Consider the following 16,566-nt stretch of genomic DNA (forward strand, 5'->3'; position numbering starts at 1 on the left):
TTTGCAGGGCAGGGCCTCACGTGGCAGAGAGAGGCCGGCATCGCCAGGAAGCTTGCTGCCAGGGGCCCGCCGAGTGGAACTAGGGTTTCCGCCACCTGAAAGCTCATTTAGAAACAGCCTCCGTTTCAGGAGTGCAGCCATGACCAGGTGTGCCTCCAACTTAAGCGCAGTTTTCTCAGGCGCGATGCTGACAACCGAAGGTGGTATGAGAAGAATGAGGGCGCTGATGAAAACGATCCCCTCTCGCCAGGATGGCTTCAGTGCCCGGGGTAACTGATGAGAGGACTTTTTCTCGGAGGAGGCGGTGTCTGGTGCTTTTTAGCGTGGTCGCTTCAAACATTCACGGCGTGAAGAAAGGACCAGACCATCCCAGTAATTATTGGGCAACGTGTATGGAAAAGGACATGGGTGCGGGAGCAGAACGGGGCGCCACAGGACTCTGACCCTCTCGTGTGTATGACGTGACGGGGACGTGTACCGTTCAGGCCTTCGTTCTGTGCGGTTTCTCAGTAGTCGGGGATGGGTAGACGCTTGGAAGTGTGTTATTGTCACGAGGGACAGGTGCCCTTCGCCAGGCAGCCGGGCAGGACTGCGCGGGCATGCTGAGCCTCTAAATGGCGGCCACCTGCTTGCACGGCCCCTTTTGTTTTTGCCCTTGGATGGGGCAGAACCTCACACCTCAGACCAGCCCCCACCCCCCGCCCCCCACGTTCTAGGAGAAAGTCTCAGCAGGAAGCCACTCGTTCGGACTTGGGTGTGGGAGCTGGGGGTGCCCTGGGCCGCAGTGGGGTCATGGAAACTCTGCGTGAAGGGGCAGCAGCCTTTGTCCCTCTCGTGTTTAACATGCTCCTGTGCGCAGTTCCAGCTTCTTTGTTTCCCTTTTAAACTAGTTGTTTCATAAAAGCAAAGTCTTGCCCGGCCGGTGTGGCTCAGTGGTTAAACGTGGACCTAGGAACCGGGAGGTCAGGGTTTGATTCCCGGTCAGGGCACATGCCCGGGTTGTGGCCTCGATCCCCAGTGTGGGGAGTGTAGAAGGCAGCCAATCAACAATTCTCTCTCATCACTGATGTTCCTATCTCATTCTGTCTCTCCCTTTCACTCTGAAATTAATAAAAATATATTAAAAAAAAATAAAAGCAAAGTCTTTTCTCTTTTTGAAACTTAACATCTCAAACCTAAAAGGCGACTTTGTATCTATTCGTAGCGGGAGCGCTTTTCTCTGTGTTAGTATCTGCAGGCGCCAAGGAGAAATGATAGGAAATGGATAGAAATGCAGGATGCCGGGCTCAGAGAGGACCTTCGGAATGGAAACCAGCACCTTTCTGTTTATGGATGAGGTTACAGGTGAGGAAACTGAGGCCCAGAGTGATCCGGTCAGACAGACAGCTGGATCTGGGCCACCTCGGCCCCCGACCGTCACCGCTGGGCTCTGTCCTGGGGTCACCGGGGCCGCAGGGAGAGGCGGTGTGGAGCGGACTGCACATGGGGCAGAAGGGGAGGCTCAGAATTCTGTTATGTAACTTCTGTTAATTTTTAAAAAATTTATACCGCCGTCGTGCATGCTGCCTCCTAGCAGGGACGCCGTGGCATTCTCCACTGGAACGCATCCCCAGTGTTGATCTGCTGGTGTCCCCAGCTATGAACACAGGCCGTGCATGCAGGGCCCCAGGAGCCGCAGGGAGAACACGTCTGGTCTTTTACTCGGTCACGTGCTGCTTTTGTTCTAAGGACCACAGGTGGACAGAAGCCTGTTTTCCAATTTGCATCTGTCCTGCCCCCCCCCCCCTTTTTTTTTGAGTCTAACTCCTCCAGTGTCTAAGCCTATGTGTCCCAACTGGTGAACACATTTGGGTTCACTGCTTCAGGAGCCCAGGCTCGCGTGGTCAAAGCCGGCTCGCCGACTCCCTGAAACAGGGACGCCCTCAGGCTCCCCGAGATGGGAGCTGTCAGCGCTGTTCTCCTGCGTGAAGGAAAGCGCTTACTGTGGGCGAGCAGAAAGTCAGGGTGTCTAAGTTCAGATCTCAGGAAGCTGTCAGAAGCAGGCTGAGTCTGTCCTGGCCTGCGATGGCCACTTAACACCGTCGGTGAAATAGACCGATCGAGGCACGAGTGGGGAAATCCTTCCCTGGGGGCTTGGTTCTGCCGAGAGCAGGGGAGAGAGTGCGCTGAGGAGGTGGGCTCCTTGCTGAGACGGAAGAGGCTGGTCTCACCCCATAGCATCTGTATACCAGCGGGACTTTCTAGGGTGACCTCTCCTTCCTCTTTAAATGTCAGAAACCAGCCCTAACCGGTTTGGCTCAGTGGATAGAGCTTCGGCCTGCAGACTGGGGGGTCCCAGGTTCAATTCCGGTCAAGGGCATGTACCTTGGTTGCGGGCGCATCCCCAGTAGGGGGTGTGCAGGAGGCAGCTGATCGATGTTTCTCATCAGTATTTCTAACTCTCTATCCCTCTCCCTTCCTCTCCGTAAAATATCAATAAAATATATATATATTTTAAAAATGTCAGAAACCAACAGAAGTTCAAAGAAGAAAGTAGTCACCCTCTGCATCTGGAATTTCCAGCATCCGGAATTCACCACTCTTAGCCGGTTGATAAGCCTGCTTTTTCCCAGTCTCTCTCTAAACTTGAATAACTATACAAGTGACATCAGGTGTTTGTTGAAGGATTAAAACAGTAATACAAGTGATATTGTTTTACCTACTTTTATATGTACATATACATTTATATAGAAAATATACAGTGGTGTTTAGGAAGAGTTTTTAAATGATGGAGAGTGGTTGTCTCTCATTTAATGCTGCGGGGCAGTTACAGGGCCTCCACAGCACTGGGTACTTGGGACCCCTTTATATTGTGGCTCTGCCATATGTATTTTTTAAAAATATATTTTTATTGATTTCAGACAGGAAGGGAGAGGGAGAGAGAGAGAGAGAGAGAGAGAGAGAGAGAGAGAGAGAGAACCATCAATGATAAGAGAGAATCATTGATTGGCTGCCTCCTGCACACCCCACACTGGGGATCGAGCCTGCAACCCCGGGCATGTGCCCTGACTGGGTATCGAACTGTGACCTCCTGGTTCAAGGTTGATACTCAACCACTGAGCCATGCCGGCCAGGCTGCCACCTTTAACTTGAGAAGGCCACTCCTGCTCCTATCACCACCTTGGTATCACAGGCATCATGAAATGAGCAACAGGAAAGGGAGGGCACACTCCTTGTAAGGGTGCCATGTGGGAGTATGTCACTTCTGCTCATACGCCATTCATCAAACCTGGTCACACGGTCACACATAGCTGCAAGGGAGGCTGGGCAGCCACTGAAGTGTCTCATTGAAACCTCTATTATGTGGAAGAGAACAGGTGAGGGTACGAGGAGCACCTCATCGGAACCCTCAGCCACAGGACAGGGTTTGCTTTTTTCCCCTGTACCTGTTGCTTTGTGAGGAAACATTTTCCACGGAAGTTATCAAGTGGACTTGAGCTACTGAAAAGAGTTACCCTGCCGAAACCGGTTTGGCTCAGTGGATAGAGCGTCGGCCTGCGGACTGAGGGGTCCCGGGTTCGTTTCTGGTCAAGGGCATGTACCTGGGTTGCGGGCATATCCCCAGTGGGAGATGTGCAGGAGGCAGCTGATTGATGTTTCTCTCTCATCGATGTTTCTAACTCTCTATCCCTCTCCCTTCCTCTCTGTGAAAAATCAATAAAATATATTAAAAAAAAAAAAGAAAAAGAGTTACCCACAGTGAACGCGTTTCCCTCTGGGATTTTTTTATTTTTTATTATTATTTTTTTTAATATATTTCATTGATTTTCCACAGAGAGGAAGGGAGAGAGACAGAGAGTCAGAAACATCGATGAGAGAGAAACATCGATCAGCCGCCTCCTGCACACCCCCCACCCAGGATGCGCCCACAACCCAGGCACATGCCCCCGACCGAATCGAACCCGGGACCCCCCAGTCCGCAGGCCGACGCTCCACCCACCGAGCCAAACCGGTTTCGGCTCCCTCTGGGATTTTAAGCCACGTTTATTCCAGTGGTTACAGGGTCCTGTGTGAAATATATTGAGATGAGGTGGCTTCTCCTTAAACTCTTATTTTTTCTGGTGCTGCTTTCTGCGTCTTTCTTTTTCACCGTTTTCGATATTTGTTTGATACTTAGTTTCATACTTGTTTTTCTCTGTGTTGGCAGGTATGGCGCCGGCTCAGGGCTGGGCGAGACGGTACTTCAAGGCCTTCTGCAAAGGCTTCTTCGTGGCGGTGCCGGTGGCCGTGACCTTCCTCGACCGGGTGGCCTGCGTGGCGCGAGTGGAGGGAGCATCCATGCAGGTGACAGTGAATGCGCCTCCATTCTCACAGCACCCGCGTCACCCTCTCTCAAGCACTGGCGACGCGGTTTCTCTGTGTCACTTCTGTGCTGGGACCTGAAAGGCTATAGAAAGACCTTGAGGTTGAACTTTCCTGACTTTTTTTAATAAGGTTTTTCCAATGTAACTCACAACCAGAGGAGAGGCGAAGAGAAATAATTACCGGATTGTTATCTGTATCTGTCTACCTCTCTATATATCTTTTTAGGAATTGTAAATGGAGGTTCTAAATAAGTTGTTTGTTTTTTTTATCCTCCCCCCTGGATAGTATATTGATTTGAGAGAGAGAGAGAGAGAGAGAGAGAGAGACATAGGTCGGCTCCTAGGTGTGTGCCGTGACTGGGAATCAAACCCACAACCTTTTGGTGAACGGGAGGGGGATGCTCCATCCAACTGAGCCACCCGGCCAGGGCGTAAATGGAGATTCTAAAGAAATGTTACTGGGTTGCAGGCTCCATCCCCAGTGGGGGGCGTGCAGGAGGCAGCTGATCAATGATTCTCATTATTGATGTTTCTATCTCTCTGTCCCTTCCCCTCTGAAATCAATTTAAAAGAAAAAGAAAAAGAATGACTAGTAGTTGGGGGAGAGGCTCAGGTAAAAGCCAGACCCCAGCGGGTGCAGGGCCCTCCCTGGCCTCCGGGCTCCTCAGGCTCCGGGCTGTGCTGAGGGGGAGCCCTGCCCGCCCAGGGCAGCCTGCGGGGCTCAGGCAGGTGCCGCCCCACTTCTCCAGGAGGCTCTCCTCCTGCCCCGGAAGTGGTTCTGCCGGAAGTCAGGAGGCTGAGGGTCTGTGTGGGGGCTCAGGCAGGTGCCGCCCATCTTCTCCAGGAGGCTCACCTCCTGCCCCGGAAGTGGTTCTGCCGGAAGTCAGGAGGCTGAGGGTCTGTGCGGAGCTCAGGCAGGTCAACGCGGAGGGTCTGTGCGGGGAGGACCAGGGCAGCAGCCAGAAGGGCCTGGGTCCGGTTCCGCTCCGAGGCCAGGGCCTCCATGGCGGCCTGAGCGTCAGCCCACCATCCGGGGGCTCCTGTCCGGGGAGCAGGCGCCACGGCTGGGTTTGCAGCTGTAAGAAGCTCGGGGCCTGCGCGCCTCCCCCAACTCGCGGTGGAAACAAGCCCAGAGGGAGGTGGGCGCCGGCCTCCACCTGGTGGGGTCACGGTGGCGCCTTCGGGCCCGTGGGTGATGGGCGACAGGAGTTAAGGCGGAAACGGGGGGGGGGGGAGGGGGGGGGCGGCGGCTGGTCTGGGAGGTGGTGCTGGAGGTGGAGACGCTGGAGGGGGTTGGAGGCGGAAGAAGGGCGTCCCTGGGTCCGCTCTGTCCAAACACGTTGAAGCTGGAGACGGACCCGAGGCGCCATACGCACGAGGCCCCACTGACCCCCTTTGCTGCAGTTTTCCAAGTGGCCTGACCGGGTGCGGTCCTGGTGACCTGGTCACTTACCCGTCAGTTACCGCTTAGCTCCTCTCGGCCCCTCATGGTGCCCTGTCCAGCCGCAGTTCCTGGAGGCGGGCGGCGGGGTAGGTTCAGGAGAAGAGAGTTAGAGGCCAGTCAGGATCCTCCAGCCCAGGCTCCTTTGGCCCAGAGGCTAGAGCGTCGGCCTGCGGGCCAAGGGGACCCGGGTTCGATTCCGGTCAGGGGCATGTGCCTGGGTTGCAGGCTCCTTCCTGGCCCGAGCCCTGGTCGGGGCTCATGCAGGAGGCAAACCGATCGATGTGTTTCTCGCACAGCCGTGTTACTCTCTGTCTTTCCCTCTCTCTTCCACTCTCCCTGACAGGTGAGGATTAAAAAAAAGTGCCTCAAGTCCCCCCGCTCCCCCGCCCCACCTTCCCTCTGAGGTTCCGCCCTCTGCTCCATGTTTCTGTGTCTTTGTATTTATTGGTTCATCAGTTTATTTTGTTCATTAGATTCCACATATGAGTGAGATCATGGGACACCTGTCTTTCTCTGGCTGTCTTACTTCACTGAGCATGGTGCTCTCCAGTCCCCTCCATGCTGCCTCAGAGGGTGAGAGGCCCTTCTTTTTCACAGCTGCATAGCATTCCCTGGTGTGAATGAACCACAGCTTTTTTTTATCCACTTCATCTATGGATGGGCACTTGGGCTGTTTCCAGATCTTATCTGTTGTAAACTGTGCTGCTATGAACACAGGGGTGCATATGTCCTTTCTGATCGGTGTTTCTGGTTTCTTGGGTTATATTCCTAGAAGTGGGATCACTGGGTCAAATGGGAGTTCCATATTTAATTTTTTGAGGAAACTCCATACCGTTTTCCACAGTGGCTGCACCAGTCTGCGTTCCCATCAGCAGTACACGAGGGTTCCCTTTTCTACATCCTCAACAGCATTTGTCATTTGTTGATTTGTTGATGGTAGCCATTCTGACAGGTGTGAGGTGATGACTCATTGTCATTTTAATTTGCATCTCTCAGGTGATTAGTGACTTTGAGCATTTTCTCATATGTCTCTTGGCCTCTGTATGTCCTCTTTGGAGAAGTGTCTATTTAGGTCCTTTGCCCATTTTTAAATTGGATTGTTTATTTTCCTTTTGTTAAGTTGTGTGAGTTCCTTATACATTTTGGAGATTAACCCTTTATCCGATGTATCGTTGCCAAATATGTTCTCCTTTACAGTGGGCTCCCTTAAAAAAATAGTAAAAATAAAAAAGAAAGTAAAAATATTGGCCCAGCCGGAATGGCTCAGTGGTTGAGCATCGACCTATGAACCAGGAGGTCACAGTTGGATTCCCGGTCAGGTCACATGCCCGGGTTGCAGGCTCGATCCCCAGTGTGGGGTGTGCAGGAGGCAGCCAATCAGTGATTCTCTCTCATCATTGATGTTTCTATCTCTCCTTCTCCCTTCCTCGCTCTGAAATCAATAAAAATATATTCAAAAAGAAAGAAAGTAAGAACAGTGTACTGCAGGGGACATGGAGGAGGGGTTTCCGATGCACGGCTCTCTTCCTCCATGCTGCTTGCTGCATTTAGCACGGAGTGGGGATCACATGCCTGCCTCTCGGCTTTGAATCCCTGGTAGTCTCGCCCTAGGCCCCATCCTTAGGGAAGGCTAGGCTTTCTTGGTGGAACTTTTGAGTTCGAATCTTCCTATGAGATGAAAACTGCCTTGTCCCCCAGCACACAGGTCCGTTTTGGGTTCCTGGGGTCTCTTTGGATCCATCCCTTTGGTAACCGACAGTCACGTTAATAGTGATTTTCTCCGGTTCCCGTCGTGGCGCCTGGCCACACCACCGTCTCTAGCTCTCCTGAGGTGGGCTTTCCCAGAACACGTGGCCTGCTGGCCTTGGATCCGATATTCCAGAGGGTCCCATGGCCATCGGAGTGCTCCAGTCTTCACATGTTTAGCCCCAATTTACCCACTGAATACCCGTTGTTGTGGCTGCCGTGAAGAGGACAATTCCTAAATTCACTAAACAGTGTTAGGACTGGATCGTCTTAGGAAGAAAGTGTTACGTAGAGTCGTCCTTGAATGTCAACCTGATTTCTTCCCGTATTCCTGGACCTCACTCCCAAGAATTCAGAATTGTTACCTTGCTGTTTGTTTGATAGCTTATGTAGAGTTTTCTTGGCTGTGGTTACAGATGAGCGGCTTGAATTGCCCTAGACAGACGGGAGCTTTATCGGGAGGTTTATTCTGTACCAGGAGGACGGCGGGAGCGTGGCCGCCATCAGGGGAGGTGGAGCCAGGGCCCGAGTGCTGCCCGCGGCCTGGTCCTCTCTGCTCCACCGGCTGCTCTGTCTGCATCTTGGCTGCGCCTCTCAGACCGGCCTCCTTCCCCACGCAGGCGCAGGGCTGCTGGCAGCTGCCAGGCCTCCAGGTGCCCAGTGCCACCACTGCCCGGGGGAGGGCTCTGCTCGTGTCTGCACTTCACTTTGGGAAATCTTGGGGAGGGCCTGGGATGATTCAGCTCAGGCCCTCCGCCCTGACGCGTGCGAAGACAGGCCAGCTCTGGCCAGCAGGCGAGGGCGCCGTGAGGGGCCTGGCATGGGCAGGTGTGCGCTCCTCACCCAGGCTGGGCTGAGTGAGAGGTCGGCAGCATCTGTTTGAATCACATTGTTTCACGGGTTTCCAGGGTGACCCAGGGGTGACCTTTCTCAGAGGAAGGGTTGGGTGCCATTTTCAGAATAAAAGAGGATAGGCTATGCGGGGAAGAAAGGGAAAAATGTGTATTTACCATGGTCGTGACTATACTTCAGGGATTTTAGACTGCTTCTAAGGATACTAGATAATTTATTTACATTTCAGGGGATATCACTGAGCCTTACTTAAAACTAGGAGGAGAAATTGCCCGGTTGAGGTTTGGTTAATGATGAATGCAGCATGGTGGGGGAACAGGAGGAGAGATTGCAGGGGGTGAGGTGTGGTTAATGATGAATGCAGCATGGTGGGGGGACTAGGAGGAGAGATTGCAGGGGTGAGGTGTGGCTAATGATGGATGCAGCATGGTGGGGGAACAGGAGGAGAGATTGCAGGGGTGAGGTGTGGCTAATGATGGATGCAGCATGGTGGGGGAACAGGAGGAGAGATTGCAGGAGTGAGGTGTGGCTAATGATGGATGCAGTATGGTGGGGGAACAGGAGGAGAGATTGCAGGGGGGAGGTGTGGCTAATGATGGATGCAGCTTGGGGACATCTTTTCTGCTGCGCAGCTTTGATGAGCGGAACATGCTGTAGACTCCGGGGTTCCACAGAATGTTGGAAAGAAGTCCCGTCCTCACATTATCTAATGATGCGCGTACTAGACGAGCTGGCAGGGCGTGGAGGTCTCTGAAAGCCCCGCACCCGCAGGGCACGTGTCCGCCCCTGTGGCGGTGGAGGCCTGCCATTCCCGCAGTGTGTGGGGCTGGTGGGTCTGTCTGCCGGCAGGAGCACGCTGCCTGCCCGGGGCATCTTCTCTCCGCGGGTTGAAAGTATGAAAGGAGGGCAGAAAGCAGGAAGCAAGGAAAAGGATGCCGCAGAGACGGAGGGAGAGGAAAGGAAGGAAGGGAGATGAGTTGGGTGATGGAGGAGACACTGGGAGGCGGGGCAGGAGAGTGGCCCGGAGCCCGGTGAGGAGGGGACAGGACAGGGAGGGCTCCGGTGGAGGGTCCCTGCTGCGGGCTGCGGGGGTGACAGGTCTGTGCGGAGCTCCTCGAGGTCCCTCAGGCAGGCACACTCGCCTCCCGCCTCACTGCCCATGGTCCGTTCTGTAGCTCAGGCTTCCAGGATCGATTTACAGCTCATGAGGGTCTGCTAGACCGATCGCGTGGGGCCGTAGCAGCTCAACGAAGGGAAGTCAGACATGAAAACAAAGTCTTTGAGGCTGCAATTCAATGGGAAATAGGAGTTTGTAAAACATTTGCTTTTTAAAACAGCAGTGTGGGCAGGCCTCTGGGTGGACGCCCTGGGCCACGCTCTGCCCCAGGTGGCGGCAGGAATTGCTGGTGAATGACCATCCCCACGGCCCTTCCCCTCAGGGCGCCTGATGCCTCCTACTGGCTGTGAAAGGCCACTGTGCAAGGGCCTTCTTTCTTACAGTAGAGCAGTGGTTCTCAACCTTCCTAATGCCGCCACCCTTTAATACGGTTCCTCATGTTGTGGTGACCCCCAACCATAACATTATTTTCGCTGCTACTTCATAACTGTAATTTTGCTACTGTTAAGAATCGTAATGTAAATATCTGATATGCAGGATGTATTTTCATTGTTATAAATTGAACATAATTAAAGCATAGTGATTAATCACAAAAACAATATGTGATTATATATGTGTTTTCCGATGGTCTTAGGCGACCCCTGTGAAAGGGTCGTTCGACCCCCAGGTTGAAAACCGCTGCAGTAGAAGCAGCGCCACATCACTCAGCCTTAGTGTCACTCAGGAAATGGAGCCGGATAGCGCACACGGTGGCAACTCCAGCGAGAAGGGGAGCCGGTGGGATGCAGTTATTCACCTGGGCAGCTCTCGGCCACAGAGGCTGTCGGGGTGAGCAGGCGGCTGGGAATGGCTTTTGGACTCGCCCCGGCCTGGCCTTGGGACTTGATTTGAGTGGGTGCCCACAGCAAGGTCCCATCCCCATCTCACACTTCACAGTCAGGGAAAGAACCGGCAGGAAGCACATCGCCCTGTTTTTGCTGCGTTGCTTGTACCACCTTCCCCTTTCATTGTGCACAGCCAGAGGGGACTCTGCTGGGAAACACCGCTGCGCAGTCCTGCCTCTCGCCCCGACTGCAGAGTGTGTGAGGAAATTAGAGAACGGGAGGGGGACAGGGTTTCGTCAGCACCCAGGTCTTTATTCACCACCAACGCGCGTTCCTCGGTTCCCCACCGCCTTGCCTCTCCGCGACCTGCAGGTGATCCCAGAGAAACCCGTTTGCAATAACCCTCTCAGGCTCCCACCTGGCTCTCATTCTCTCATTTCCTGCTGAGTTTAAAATGAAATGTGCTGTCGGGGAGGAAACAAAGAGACTCGCGCTCTCTTTCTTTGCCACGTTTATTTATTGTATTCTATTAAAAAATTGAATCCTCCCGTGGGCTTAATATTCAGCCGTTATTATGGACCATAACTGTCATTTTCAATTCTGAGGCGCTCGATGCAAATAGGCTCTCTAGAAAAGAGACGTATTGTGTTTTACTCGCCAGAACTGCACGCGGAATCGGGGAGGGCTCTGCTACCTGCCGGGCTTGGACTTCCAAGGTGCCAGGAGCACAGGTGGGCACGCACCGCCTTGTCTCAGAAGCTGGGCTCTGTGCCCCGTCGCCTCCGGGGGCTGGGCTGACTTTGCAGGCAGCTGCGAGGCAATGCTGACGCGTTGATCGGCTTCCCCAGGTGCTCTCCTCTCAAATTACCTTTGGCTCAAAAGTCTCACCTGAGGTGTTTGCCCATTAGGATGTTGCCTGTTTTATGTCATTCTGCAGCCTGTCGTTAATAGAGGATTCAGATAGATCCTTTTGTGTGAAAGCCCAGTCCCATGTGGCTCAGGGTTCAGGATCTGGAGAAGGGCCGCATGCAAATGAAAGAGACGAGACAAGAAATAATAATTTGGAAATATTGGGGGCCAGGCGGGCAAGCCCAGTGCAAGAGAAAAGACTGGTGCCCAGGCCTTGCCAAACTTTTATTCAATTTTGGATACGCATATAACTCTTAGGCAGGTAATTGCGGTAACAGACAGATTATCTTAAAGGTCAGAAAATATTAGAAAGATTTACTCTGAAATTATTTGGTCAGGAAATAGCTTGAGCCCCCATTGTCTGGACTAGACAATCGGTGCATAGCTCTGGCCCTTGCCAGGGCTTGAGGTTCACCAGCGTTCTGGGATCCTTGTTTACACTTCTCTGCTAGTGAAGACAATGGGTGGCTTCCCACACTTTTGTATTTAGAGCAACTGGCATATGTGATGCCGAGACTATGGGTGAGTGATCACTGCAACGTCCCTGTGACTGCAGCTGCCCAGTGACCTCAGACTGGAGTCGCTGACTAACCAACCGCCTAGCAAAGCACAGCCTGCAGTGCAGAATCAAGAGCAATACATGGCTTTTGTGTTGGGGTGTGGAGTTAGTGTTGCTTGAGTTTGTTTTGTAGCAGTGGGTAGGTAATAGGAGGATATGCGGTGTTGTCTCTTTCATTGCCACAGTGCTTTCCCTACACAGTTGAGCCCTTTAATTCTGAGAGCTTCGGTTCATGTCCTTCAGGGTCCCACGGGCACCATTTCTATTGATACATATTGGTACTGCTACAACGGGGCTGTTTTTTTCTTCCACGTGATGCAGCATCAAAGTCAATAATGAGGAGACATTGCACGAGTGGCGTTAAGCGATGGCAGTGTTGGGGAATGTGGCCTCATTGAGTTGTGCACATCTGGAGAAGTCATCTGGACAGCGTCCTAAAAGCTTTTTTATTTGATGAACCACTTCCTTTCTGTTGCTACACATCTCACCATGGACTTTTAAAAAAATATATTTTTTTATTGATTCCAGAGAGGAAGGGAGAAGGAGAGAGAAATAGAAACATCCATGATGAGAGAGAATCATGGATCGGCTGCCTCCTGCACGCCCCCTACTGGGGATGGAGCCCACAATCCGGGCCTGTGCCCTGACTGGAATCTAACCTTGACCTCCTTGTTCGTAGGCCACGTGGGCCAGGCTCACCATGAACTTTTCTCCCAGTCAGGAGGACACATCAGAGAGAAGGGGGTGGGGGGTTTCCTCTGGGCGCTGGAGAAGGACTCCCCGTGGACAGACAGCCCTGTTCGGTTTGATGAGGAAGTTAAGGCTTTGACAGTGTGTACATGCATCCATGCAGCTTGTACTGCAAACAGCAATCTGTCTTGTTCTTATGTAGAAATGTTTGTTTATATAACGTTTACATGTCATGAATTATACAGGATCTGTTTCTGGTCATGATTAATGTGAACTATTAACTTGAGCAGCTATTTCACTATCTGTGTTATTAGCAAGAAAGCACCACACACGTGTTTAATGCCAGTGCTCTACAGCCGTTGCACTGAGCCAGGAAGTCTGTAGGTTTTAGCCTTCCAGTCGAGCGATCTCAATTAAAGGGCTGCTTAGCCACGAAAGACCTTGCCCAGGAAGAAAGCAGACTTGAAATACATTTGTCATAACACGATCTAAAAGTGAGATGCTTTTCCCCTTTAAAAAACAACAAGTGCTTTGTTTTTACTCTAAAGCATTGTGTATTGATTGGAAAATCTAGAAAAATACACAAAATAAAAATAACCTTGATCACCTTCCAGAATTAGTTATTTTAAAGATATTATAATATAGTTCTAATTAAAAGTATTGAATGATTCCTGGGTTCCAGATATCATAGAACAATATTCACTGTAGATATAATAACTTACTGTCCCACAGCCCTGTGGTGAGGGTGCTGTTACTGAGCCATGTCTCAGATGAACAGCAGAGCCGAAGCATTAATTTGTTGATGACACTGCAGATTTAAGCCAAGGTTTTTGACGTCAAAGTTTGCATTTTGAAACCATTATCAAGTCTTCTCATCCTTTTCTACACAATATTCTTCCCTCCTTTAGCCTCTTCCTTCTCCAAACTGGATCACAGCAATTATGTTTTTATTGATCACATTTTTAACCTAATTTATTTTGAGAAACATATCCACTTACCTTTAAATATTTTCTTCAATGTGGTTTTCTCCTGAAAAAATGTTTTGCTTTTTTTAATCTTTATTGTTGAAAGTAGTACATATGTCCTCCTTCTTCCCTCATTGACCCTCCTCTCCAGCCTCCCCTGCCCAGGCCCTCCCCACCCTCCTGCCTGTGTCCATGGGTTATGCATATATGCATACAAGTTGTTTGGTTAATTTCTTCTCAGCCACCCAGCCACCCACCCACCCCCGCCTTCCCTCTGAGGTTGGACAGTCTGTTCCATGCTTCTGTGTCTCTGGGTCTATTTTGTTCATCAGTTTATTTTGTTCTTTAGAATGGCTTTTACTACCCATAGATCACATGGTTTAACCATTGCTAATTTAATCTGTTTCTTATTATTGATATTTAGGTTGGCTCAACCATTTGCCTATTATAAATGTTATATGATGGACATCTTTGCACATATTTTTTATTATTTCCTTAGGATAACTTTCTAAATAGGACATTTCCAGCTCTAAGGAGAGCCCATTTTAAAGGCTTTAGATACATTTAGGCAAATTATCTTTTAAATAGTTTATACGGATTTTTATTTGTACAGCAATACATGAGAGTGGCCGTAAAACTCCACAGTACACAGGAAATACAATTAAAGATGAAGAGGATGAAAAATCAGCAACTCACTGTACTTTCAATTTAAATTAATAGGGTAGATGTCCATTGAAAATCTTTATTAACATAGCTTGAAAGGCTTGCTTTTCAAAGAAAAATTAAGAAATTTAGTATCTATAAAATTAACTTACTTTTATGTGAATAAAATTTCATGCAGAAATATCAAAAGGAGGAAGAAAACCGTAAGTCTGTAACTAAGGGGATGAGATTTGAATAAAGTTTATTTTTTTAAAGAGGGAACAGGGGCTTTATTGTGAATTCTTGTTAACTTTGTTGAGTCTGATGATTGTACTGTGACTATGTTAAAGTCATTATTTATTAAAAATACATAATAAAGCTGTAATAAAGGAAAGTATTAACACAGATCTAAAGCTGTAAGGTAAGACTATACTTTCAGGGATCATTTCTATAGTTCGTCTCATAAAGCCGTAAGGTACAGGAGATGGGACATGCTGGGTATGACCTGTTAGAGCCAGCGTTTGGCCTCAAATTCTGCTCCCTCCAGTTTTCCTTTCTGTGTATTTTTAATTGCTGATAGCATTACAGATGTCTCCTGTTACCCCTCTAATTCCCCTCTACCCAGCTCTACCCACCCCCTTCCCGGGTCTTCACCACCTGAATAAAGCGTATTTCCTAAGAAAAGCTCTTAAACCTCTGAAGAAATGTGATTAGATCCCCACGTGGGTTTTCAGGGGTGAAGAGTCCCCGTGGGAAGTGCAGGGCCATAGGAGTTGGAATTCAGGGGACTTTCAAGGGCGAAGGGATGAATAGGTGAGAGTAGGAATGAGTTTTTACAGCTTCAGGGCTGCCTCGGCGAAGGGATCCTTGTTCTCTGCTGCCCTCTAAGCTGGACACGTGAAGAATCTGTATCTGTTCCAGCTCAGGTGGGACCTGCCCCAGTCTCCCCAGGTGGGCAGATGGAGGCTGCGGGATGTCTGGTCGGTGGGGGTGACCCGGCCAGGACAGAGCCTGGAGTGACTCTGGGAGGATGCGCTCCTAATGGGAACTTGGTGACAAGGCCAGGTGCTCCGTGGGGAGCCCTGGGAGCTGGAGCAGGTGTGAGGAGCCCATTATTCCACACTTATTCTTGAAGAGCCAGATGTACCTGAGACTTAATAAGCATAAATTTCCCACAGTGCTCTGTGGTTTGAATTTCTCCTCCCAGCACTCCAGTGTCATGTGTGCGTGACTAGGTTTTAATCACCTCGCAGGTTGAATGACTTTTGAATTAGATGGGTGGTCATTGTAAGGGGTCGAGGGTTAAGGGGTCAGGGCGATAAGCAGCATTGACGGAGAGGAGTGCTCCGTTCCCAGCTCAGAGCTACGTGCAGACGTGGGTGCAGCTCAGCCCCTCTGATCATGCTCCCCTGGGGAGGCAAGTTCCAGAACTCCAGAGGCCACGCCAACAGCGGAGCCCGAGAACAGCGAGCGAAGGGAGATGGCGTGTTAGACATTCTCTCCGCAAGCCTTCAGCAGCCTGGCATCTGATAGTGAGAATGTTTCTATAACCAGAGGATACACTTTTTAAAACTACTTCATGCCTCAGGCCAGTTGCTGCAGGCGGGAAGTTTGAAACAAATAGCACTGCTTCAGTTTCTCCTCTTACTGTAACTAAGAGCGCCCACCCCCACCCCTCCCGGCCACTGCAAGCATTTCTCTAAGATAACGGCTCTTCAGAAGGAGGCTGAGGGCTCCTCTCGGCTCCTCACGGCAGCCCTTGGCAACCAGCTCCTTGAAAAGCACACAATTTAAGTGAAACATCTTGGATTGTATCTAGGCAGGGCTGGGGGTGCTCTCTGTATGTGAAACAGTTGGAAGAATTGCTCCCAAAGAAGTGAGGTTCAAACCAGCTTGCGCCGGTAGACTATGTGTAGCAAATTGTAGGCTGTGAACTTTAAATATATATTGATTTCAGAGAGAGGAAGGGAAAGGGAAAGAGAGAGAAACATCAATGATGAGAGAATCATTGATCGGCTGCCTCCTCCACGCCCCTCACTGGGGATCCAGTCTGCAACCGGGCATGTGCCCTTGACTGGAATTGAACCTGGGACCCTTTAGTCCGCAGGCCGACGCTCTATCCACTGAGCAAAACCGGCTAGGGTGGCTATGAACTTTTTAATTAAAAAAGTAATAAGAGAGCCGAAACCGGTTTGGCTCAGTGGACAGAGCGTCGGCTTGCGGACTGAAGGGTCCCGGGTTCGATTCCAGTCAAGGGCATGTACCTGGGTTGCGGGCACATCCCCAGTGGGAGATGTGCAGGAGGCAGCTGATCGACGTTTCTCTCTCATCGATGTTTCTAACTATCTCTCTCCCTTCCTCTCTGTAAAAAATCAATAAAATATATTTTTTAAAAAAAAGTAATAAGAGAAATGATTAATATGAAATTTATAGTCAAAACTAGTGGAATAATATCACTTACTGATTGATGGCTGG

At 50.5% G+C, this 16,566-nt stretch overlaps 1 protein-coding gene across 7 annotated transcripts in view; it reads left to right on the plus strand.

Moving 5' to 3' along the window:
* Positions 1-16,566, plus strand: part of IMMP2L (inner mitochondrial membrane peptidase subunit 2) — a 493,454-nt gene that overhangs the window by 34,571 nt on the left and 442,317 nt on the right. For 5 of the 7 annotated variants that reach the window (XR_004970774.1, XM_036327296.1, XM_036327298.1 and 2 more), the window contains exons 1-2: positions 1,233-1,344; positions 4,187-4,323. Coding sequence is in view for 6 of the 7 variants with exons in the window: in XM_036327296.1 (XP_036183189.1) it covers positions 1,278-1,344; positions 4,187-4,323 (204 nt within the window). In the remaining variant the exon portion in view is untranslated. Of the gene's footprint in view, positions 1-1,232; positions 1,345-4,186; positions 4,324-16,566 lie in introns of those variants that run through there. The other 2 variants (XM_036327299.1, XM_036327300.1) reach the window with 1 other exon arrangement.

Source organism: Myotis myotis, unplaced genomic scaffold, assembly GCF_014108235.1.
Source record: "Myotis myotis isolate mMyoMyo1 unplaced genomic scaffold, mMyoMyo1.p scaffold_m19_p_11, whole genome shotgun sequence".
NCBI lineage: Eukaryota > Metazoa > Chordata > Mammalia > Chiroptera > Vespertilionidae > Myotis > Myotis myotis.